At 36.6% G+C, this 9,845-nt stretch overlaps 1 protein-coding gene and 1 pseudogene across 1 annotated transcript in view; one reads left to right on the forward strand and one right to left on the reverse strand.

Moving 5' to 3' along the window:
* The window catches only part of Pkhd1l1 (PKHD1 like 1), a 145,187-nt gene that overhangs the window by 40,102 nt on the left and 95,240 nt on the right, over positions 1-9,845 (forward strand). Inside the window, exons 24-25 of the mRNA XM_028766440.1 lie at positions 8,309-8,456; positions 9,609-9,763. Of these exons, the coding sequence (XP_028622273.1) occupies positions 8,309-8,456; positions 9,609-9,763 (303 nt within the window). The remainder of the gene's footprint in view (positions 1-8,308; positions 8,457-9,608; positions 9,764-9,845) is intronic.
* LOC114620616 lies at positions 4,843-5,700 on the reverse strand (annotated as a pseudogene).

The following is a 9,845-nucleotide window of genomic DNA, read 5'->3' on the forward strand; positions in this document are numbered from 1 at the left end:
GAGAGAGAGAGAGAGAGAGAGAGAGAGAGAGAGAGAGAGAGAGAGAGAGAATAAATTAAATGTAATAAAAGGAAGAGTGCCAGATTTAAATAGAATTTTCCATATATACATAAATATTCATTGGCTCTCCATTACAAATTTATTTTAAAGTATATTTTAGGTTAGTTTAGTTATGTGTATGGCAGTTTCTGACACCACCTGTGTGGAGTGACTACAGTGGCCAGAAGAGGGCATTGAATAACTGGCACTGCAGGTGCAAATGGCTCTGAGCTGCCTTGTAGGTGCTGGGTATTACACCTGTGTCCTTGAAAGGGCAGCCACTGTTCTTCACTTCTGAGCCTCCAAAAGAGATTCTTAAGTATATATTATTGAAGGAAAAGTTGAGTATTCCAATGTCTTAAAGTTATTTATGTTATGAACAGCCTTTCATTTGCTTTCATCAAAATCTATACAAAGAAGGAAGATGTGGTTTTTCTATGGATCCAAAGAAACGTTAAATTAATATACTGCTTGAGTTATTTAAACTTCAACCAGAATTCAAAGCTAAAAATATAATGAACATTTTAAAATGTAATTTCCTATAAATAAATACATACTTTATTGATTTTGTTTCCGCTACAAATTAAAAACAAATATAGGAAAGCTCAAGATTAAAGTTTAATTAACCTTCGTAATTAGAGACTACAAAGAACCTGTCACCAAATAAACAACTTCATAACTGAAGATAAGGAAGAAGTAAATACTCTACAAAATATTGTCTTTACCTCATTTTGGACCAGGGTTTAGTCTTCAAGATGCTCATTGTGTTAATATTTCTTGTAAGTGCTTTACTAAATAATAGTAAAAAATTTGCTGAGTTGGGGCTTCATGTTCTTAAAATACAAGTCTTTGCCAAGATTCCTCATTTACATCAATAACTGCTAATTGCAATGTGGTCTTAGTTATTTTCTCAAGGTTTCAAGTGGAGAATATAGACCTTGTTTTGTGTTTTAAAAAACATATTGACATGTAAGATTGTCTTAGAGTTTTACTGCTGTGAACAGACACCGTGACCAAGGCAACTCTTATAAGGACAACATTTAACTGGGGCAGGCTTACAGATTCAGAGGTTCAGTCCAGTATAATCATCAAGGTGGGAGCATGGTGGCATCCAGGTAGGCATGGTGTAGGAGGAGCTGAGAGTTCTACATCTGGTTCCGAAGGCAAACAGGAGAAGACTGGCTTCCAGGGAACTACTAGGATGAGGGTATTAAAGCCCAAGCCCACAATGACACACTTCCCCTAACAAGAACCCACCTCCAAATAATGCCACTTCCTAAGCCAAACATTTTCAAACCTTCACAATGACAATGCAGCAACACATTTTTAAAGAAACTTTAACTTTGAGATTATTGCAAGATCACATCTAGTTGTAAAATAAATATTTAGACATAGCTTCATATCCGCTGCCACCTTCCCCACAAGGTTCCCGCCACATATATCTGACAGCCTTTGGTCTGTCCCCACAATTTTGTAGTTTCAAGATATTATGTAAATGGACTGAGACCTTACATAATGAAATGCCATACAGGCTCCTAAGACTGCTTTTCTCTCAGTGTATAATTTTTATTTGATCCATCCATTTTTACTGGTGATTTGAGAATAGGATTTAAAGTCATGCACATGTCATGATGAGGTTTCTATTGACTTAATGAAAAGCATTTGCTTGTTGTTCATAATTATTTTGAACGTGATTGGGGGAAATTAATTCATAGCTTAGGAACAAAATTTTCTTTCCTTTAAAAAACTTATTCTTTAATCTTTTTTTACAGTCAAGACTTTATTCCCCTCCCAGTCCACCCTCTGAAGTTCCACATCCCACATCTCTTCTCCCCATCTCCAAGGGGATGTCCTCACCCAACCCCACTCCACCAGACCTCCCCATTCCCTGGGGCTGCCAGTCTCTCGAGGGTTAGGTGCATTTTCTCTGACTGAACTCAGTCCTATCAGTTGTCTCCTGAATGTGTACTGGGGGCATCATCAGCTGGTGTATGCTGTCTGGTTGGTGGCTCAGTGTCTGAGAGATCCTTGGGGTCCAGGTTAGTTGAGGTTTCTGGTCTTCCTGTAGGATCACCCTCCTCCTCAATTTCTTGCAGTTTTTCCAGTTCAACCACAGAGTTCAGCAGCTTCTGTCCATTGGTTGGGTGTAATATATCTGCATCTGACTCTTTCAGCTGCTTGTTAGGCCTTTCGGAGGGCAGTCATGATAGGACCCTGTTTGTAAGCACATCATAGTATCAGTAATAATGACAGACCTTAGTGCCTCCCCTTGAGCTGGATCCCACTTTGGGCCTGTCTCTGGACTTCATGTTCCTCAAGCTCTTCTCCATTTTTGTCTGTGCAGTTCTTTCAGACAGAAAGAATTCTTTTCATTTTGTGGTGCTATCTGAATAGCAGCTACAATTATGGGGTAATTTGGTAAATAAATCTATCATTCTATAAGACACTATACTTTTTTTTTCTAAAATGGCTGGACTATTACATATTCCTTCCAGCAACACATGAAGGCCCAAATTTCACATGAATTTTCCATCATTTGGTGTTTTCATTATTTTTTTCCATTTAAGCCTTTAAAATAGATGATGTTATCTCATTAGGATTTAATTTATATTTTCTAATGGCTGGTGATATTGGAGACCATTCATAAAACTGCTATGAATGGAGAACTGTTCCTCTTTCTCCACATCCTTGCCAGCATCTGCTATCACCTGAGTTTGTGATCTTAGCCATTCTGACATGTGTAAGATAAAACCTCAGAGTCATTTTGATTTGCATTTCCCTGATGACTGAAGACTTTTAATATTTCTTTTAGTGCTTCTTGACCATTTGATATTCGTCTCTTAAGAATCCTGTTTAGCTCTCCATGCCATTTGTTTTAATTGGGTTATTTAGGTTCTTGGTTTCTAAATTCTTGACTTCTCTAAAAATTTTGGATACTAGCCATTTGTCAGATGTAGAGTTGGTGAAGATCCTTTCCCAATCTGCAGGCTGAAATTTTCTCCTATTGACAGTGTCCTTCGTCTTGCAGAAGCTTCTTGGTTTTGTGAAGTCCCATTTATCAACTGGTGATCTTAGACCCTGAGCCTCAACTGGTGATCTTAGACCCTGAGCCTCAACTGGTGATCTTAGACCCTGAGCCATTGCATTATATTCAGGTGATCTTAGACCCTGAGCCATTGCGTTATATTCAGGTGATCAATTGTTTTCTGCACCAATGAGTTCAAGCCTATCTTCCATTTTCTCTTCTGTAAGATTTAGTGTATATGGTTTTATGTTGAAATTCTTGATCCACTTGGCATGGGTTTTGTGCAGGGTGATGATACGGATGCATTCTTCTACATGTACACATCCAGTTAAACCAGCACCATTTGTTGAAGATACTTTCTTTTTTCCATTGTATTGTTTTGGCTTCTTTGCCAAAATTCAAGTGTCCGTAGGTATCTGGGTTTATTTCTGGGTCTTCAATTTGATTCCATTGATTAATGTATCTGTTATCTGTACTAATATTATGCAGTTTTTAATACTACTGCTCTGTAGTACAGTTTGAGATCAGGACTGGTAATTCCTTCCAAACATCTCTTATTATTCAGTAATATTTTAGATATTCTGTGTATTTTGTTTTTTTATATGAAGTTTAGAATTATTCTGTCAAGGTCTATAAAAACTGTGTTGGAGTTTTGATGAGAATTGCATTGACCCTGTAGATTGCTTTTGGTAAGATGGTCATTTTCACTATATTAATCCTACCTATTCGTGAGCATGAGAGATCTTTCCATCTCCTGATATCTTCTTCAACTTCTTTCTTCAGGGACTTTAAGTTCTTGTCATACAGACTTTTCACTTGTTTGGTTAGAGTTACACCAAGATATTTTATATTATTCGTGGCTATTGTGAATGGTACTGTTTCTGTAATTTCTTTCTCAGCCTATTTATCAGTTGTGTAGAGGAGGGCTACTGCTTTTTGGGGGTTAATTTTGTATCCAGCCACTTTGCTGAAGGTGTTTATCAGCTATAGGAGTTATCTGGTAGAATTTATGTATACTGTCATATCATCCACAAATAGGGACACTTTGACTCCTTTCCTTCCAATCTGTATCCCCTTGATCTCCTTTAGTTGTCTTATTGCTCTGGCTAGAACTTCAAGTACTAAATTGAATAGATAGGGAAAGAGTGGGCAGCCTTGCCTTACCCCTGATTTAGGAATTGTTTTAAGTTTCTCTCCATTTAGCTTGGTGTTGGCTGTTGGCTTGCTGTGTATTGCTTTGATTTTATATAGGTATGTACTTTGGATTCATGATCTCTCTAACTTTTTTGACATGAAGGAATATTGGAGCTTGTTAAAGGCCTTTTCAGCATCTAATGAGATGATCATATGATTTTTTTTTCAGTTTGTTTGTATGATGTATTACTTTGATGGACTTTCATAGATTGAAACATCCCTACATCCTTGGGATGAAGCCTACTTGATCATTATGGGTGATGTTTTTGATGTGTTCTTGGATTCAGTTTGAGAGTATTTTATTGAGTATTTTTGCATCAATGTTAATAAGAGAAATAATTCTGAAGGTTTATTTCTTTGATGAGTCTTTGTGTGGCTTAGGTATCTGGGTGATTGTGGATTCATAGAATGAGTTTGACAGTGTTCTTTCTGTTTCTATTTTGTGGAATAGTGTGAGGACTATTGTAAACTAAACAAGCATTTTAGACAACACATTCTTGGCAATGAACCTGGACAACATTTCTTAAACACAAAAGGGAAAGTTCTCACTTTTTATTATTTAAAATACAGCCAGATATCAAATATTACATTAATGACATAAGATGGAATATTTCAAACTGATTAAACCATTTTCTTAAAAAGACTCTCCACTGCCAGAGATCTTGAATAGCCTTCTGATCTGTCATCTGGAAACAAGTCTTCATATGATTAATGAATTTGGCTTCCACCTTGGGAAGAGAATTACCTTTTGCTATACTTGCTTGCATGTTTACCTTAATGTCTTCTATAGAACTAGGCCATTTTGGTGTTTTAGGTGTTGTTTCAGTTTTTGGAAGACTCTTGACCCTTTAATCTTGGTGTTGATGGTTTTACGTCTTTTCCATTTTGGTTTGATTCTTGTGCATTTTTGGCTCATACAGATTTTTTCACTGTGAGTTTTTCTTCAGTTTTCTCTTCCTCAAAAACATCATCTTCATCTTCATTCTCATCCTCATCATCTTCTGTGGAAACTTGTTACCACCTCCAGGAGTAGATCACTTTCCAGACATGCCTAAAAGTTTTACATCCTCCTCATCTTCATAGTCACACTGTGCGTCTTTCTCTACAGCTGCTAGCTGCTGTCCAAAAATGTGCACAAGGCCTGAACCACACTCGAACCTTAAGACCACAGGTGGTGTAATTTCGAAGCCCCCAAGTTAAACTGTTGGTTGTACAGACATTTTCAAAGTTGCCAGTGTAACTTTTATTAGACTGCCTGCATGGTTCAATGCTTCTGCCTCTACGATGTGTGATTCATCTTTTGCTCTTGCCCCTAAACTGACTGTTCTTAATGATAACTGATGCTCCTTTTCATCATTATCCACTTTAAAGTGATAATCTTTATTTGCCTTTAGTTCTCAACTGAAAAGGTAGTTCTGAGGCCTAAAAGGGCTCATGTCCATGGTCCGTTGACTTTTCTATGAGGTGAAAACATACTCTTCGGTGTAGGAGAAGCCAGACAGAAAAAACTGCCTACTGTTCCATAGAACAGATGTACAACAGACTCTCACCAAGCTATTTATCTCCTCTTTCAAGGCCTCTATCATTTTATAAGATTGGATTTAAGATTCATTTTCTTGTACTTGGCTTGTGTTAGGATATCCAGAGCTTACTGTAGGAGTGTAGTTGTGCTCTAAAGGTATCATATTGCTCTGGTCTTTCTTGATTTTGCCCTTTCAAGGGCCTTTAATCATCTGGATGGCTTTGTCCCCTGGGTGTTCCTGTTCTAGTAGGTATTGGGAGAGGAGTTAACCTTAATGGTCCAGGTGAGGCAGGCCTCTGATGGGTGTCCTTAGATTGCATGGTTCTAGATCTGCATGTCAGTATGGTTCAAGATCTGCAGGTGATGAACATAGATGGAGAGATGGGGGTAGAATGGAGGTGCAGGAGGGATCGCAGGAGGGGGCACTCAGGGCAGTTTGGGATGCCCAGAGGACTCAGTGAGCAGAGTAGATACATTGGTTCAGGCTTTGCAGATCTCATGAAGGTGAGTTTGGAGAGGTGGCAAGAGAATGGAGGCTTGCCAGGGATAGCAGACTGCTCAGGGCAGCTTGGGATGCCCCGAGGACTCAGTGAGCAGGAAAGATGAGTGGGGCAAGTTTCTAATTGGACTGTTTATTTCTCATCTTTTTAAGTTTTCCAACTCTATATATTTCTGAATAAACATTTTCTTCTAGACCGTAACTTTCCTTTTTGTCTTCATTGTAAAGTTGCCCAGAGAGTCCTTGCTTTTGTTTGGTTCCAACTTACAATGTTTTTATTGGATAACTGAAGTAAAATCTGACAATATTCATTGAAATTTTGCTCTACAGATTTTATATTTCATACTTATGGTATGATCTCCTTGTGTTCAATGAGCTTTGTGGATGTTGTCCTTGGCAATGGGACTCCACTGTCAGTTTTCAGAGAGAAGCTTTTTGTCCTAGCATCAGCTTGGGTTGTTTGGGGATCTCCATGGAACCCCAATAACTCAACCAAAACTAATCCCAGGCCACCACTGAAAGTCTTGCCTGGCTACAAAAGATGGCCACTTCAGACTTGGTATAATATCCTCCATTACTAGGAGTCTCTAAAAGGGTCATGCTTATAGATTTCAGAAATTTTCCACTGCACTAGGTCTCCACATTGTTCCCCAAATACAGCCCCTCCAATTCTAGCCATCTTTCTCTGCACTCTATCCCTCCATCTCTTCTCTCTCAGCTGATCATTCCTGCTTCAGTTCTCATCTTCCCATGTCCACTTGCAAAATCTATTTCCCCCTTCTCAGGGTGATTCATACCCACATTCCCTGCTCCTCCCACACTCCACTTTACCTCTCCTCTTTGGGTTTGTGGATTGTAGCTGGTTATCATTTACTTAACAGCTAATATCCACATGTAAGTGAATGCATACATGGTTGTGTACTTTAAATTATGGTTTCCATGTGTTTATTGATTTTACTTAGAAATATGGTTGAGTTTTTGTTGTTCTTGTTCATCCTGTTCCCCTGAATCTTGATGAACTCATAGTGTTTTTAAGAAATAACTTTGATTATTGAGATTACTTTAGATCAAAGAAAAGAAAAGCCTTAGTTCGTGGGAGCTTTCTCCATGATTACTATTTTGCTGTCTACCATCAATAATTTGCTCTTCATATTTTTATCATGAAGATTATTATTTTTATTATTTATTATGAGTCATAAAAATTCACATGATTTTAATCAAGTGTTCCTTATCAATATTGCAAGATTTACTTTGTTACCTTTAGCAATAATTAATTCTTTTGAATTGTTCTGTATTATAGTGCAAAAAGAGCAAAGTTTGTCCTTTCTATTGATAGAGATTTGTATTATTTCTAATCTTTGCCATGGATAAAGTTGGCATGTATACACACACACACATTTTTCTATCATTTATACTATTTATTTCATTATGAATTTTAACTCCTCAAGACTGACAGAAAACTTCAAGGTTCAGAAATTGGAGACTACCATATCCCTTATTAAACTTACAACCTATGAATATAACACATATTACTTTTGTCTATTGATTAGTGTTCAATACTTTAAAATTGTCTAATGAGTCCTGGCAGTCATTCTACTGACTGCATAACTCCTTGTATTGTTGGTTGTATATTTATAGTTATTCTCTAAAAGGTGGTTTAGCTGTTTGATAGTGATGATTACATCTTATGCTTCTTTGCCTCACACAGTGGTATGCTTTGTACCTTGAATAGAGTGCTTGCTTGATAAATATTTGTTCCTTGAGTGATGGAGGATATGCTTGGAATTAATGAGGTATTACTGTGATTCCAGCTGATGGCTGCACAGATGACTGGGTTGACTTTGGCCTCATTACTGAGCTGTATAGGCATGGCCTGTGTTGATTTATGGATCTCTCCTTAATGTCCTGAAGAATCCTGAATATATGAGGCTCATTTATGTCGTGTCACAGGATCTTACATGATGAAATAGAAACTGTGTTAGCCATTGTTAGGTTTAATCATTCTATCAATATTTATTTTGGAAATTAGATAACCACAAACGAGACAAAGAATGAGTCAGTTTACAGAGGAAATAATTGGCCAGGGGAGTCAAAGATTCGTATTCAAAGAATTCAAGAAGCTTCTCCACCTATAACTGGCAGCTTTGATATTCAAGCTTATGGACATACCTTGAAAGGTATATATGAAATGCTCAGAATTATTAGAGGCATACCAAAGTTTTTCAAGTATACATGTATGCATTGTTTGCTAAGTGTTCAATATTATTGTTCCTGATATTTACTGTGTAGAGTTATGTTACATTCAAACACTTAAATAAATGACACGTAATAACATGAACCATATAGAAGTCAGTATTAGCATTTTTTGTCTCAGAATTGTTTGTTCATAGTTTAGTAAAGAACTCACCCATCTGAAGCCAATGTTATCAGTTATATCCATTTTTTAAATGTAACATAAAAAATGTCAGTAAAATCATAGCAAACTCCTTAAAAATCCTTTTTCTGAAGGTGGTTGAAACTATGGCCTTGTATAAAGTTGTAGTTGTGAAAATATAGAAATTATGGCCTTTTATAATGCATACATTGAAAAATCATGAGTGCTATCCAGAAGTGTTATAATATTAAAATAATATAAAATTGGATTGGAATAGTTTTTTAAAATACAATTTTAATTAAACCATCTAAATATCTTCTGTCCTGTCCAAAATTGTACCTATTACTACGTATCCACTGAACACTTGGGCTGAAATAATCACCATATATTACAATAAATAATATTTGTGTGTGGTTTTAAACTATTTAGTTTTAGTTCTAGTATCTGTTTAGTTTTACTTTGTAAAATATTACTGCTAGTGCTAGAAAAATATTAATTTATGCCTATGATTCCCAATCTTTACCATATAAACAGTGAGTGCTAATTTAAACAATAGTGATATATTTTTGTTACACTTATTTTTAGTGACACTTTCTTGATTTATATAGTTAAAATTCAAACAAGAACCAAGATTATCTAGAATAAATGACATTTGAGTGTTTCCTTCATTGCCTTATCAAATATAAGTGTTTTAATTTCTAAAAGTTTATCTTACTTTCATGACTTACAGATTATTCATAAAGCAAATTGGCATTCAAATAAAAATATCAAAACCAAGCCAACACTTAGGTTCATCACTCATATATTTTTTGTTTCTTGATAATACATAAACTCTTGGGATAAACACTCTAAACTTTTTTTTTGGATGGGAATGTGATTGAAGAATGATACTTTACATACACAGTACCATGAAGAGTGCTCAGTTTGTGAATTTTTGCTCCATTCTGTGATGTAGGCATTCCTGCTGCTGTGCCAGCTGCAGACTTGCAGTTTGCACTGCAGAGCCTGGAAGAAATAAAACAAGTCTCAGTAAACAGAGAGGGAACCTGTGCTGGATACTCATGGACCATCAAATGGAAAAGCCCCTGTGGAAAGCAGCCTCTTCTGCAGGTCCCTGCATTAGTACAGCTTCTGTGTCTTCCTCTGTGCTCTTTGCTAATTTGTACTCTTTCTTATCCTAAAAAGAACTAGA

Source organism: Grammomys surdaster, unplaced genomic scaffold (assembly GCF_004785775.1).
Source record: "Grammomys surdaster isolate TR1022 unplaced genomic scaffold, NIH_TR_1.0 63, whole genome shotgun sequence".
Classification (NCBI taxonomy): domain Eukaryota; kingdom Metazoa; phylum Chordata; class Mammalia; order Rodentia; family Muridae; genus Grammomys; species Grammomys surdaster.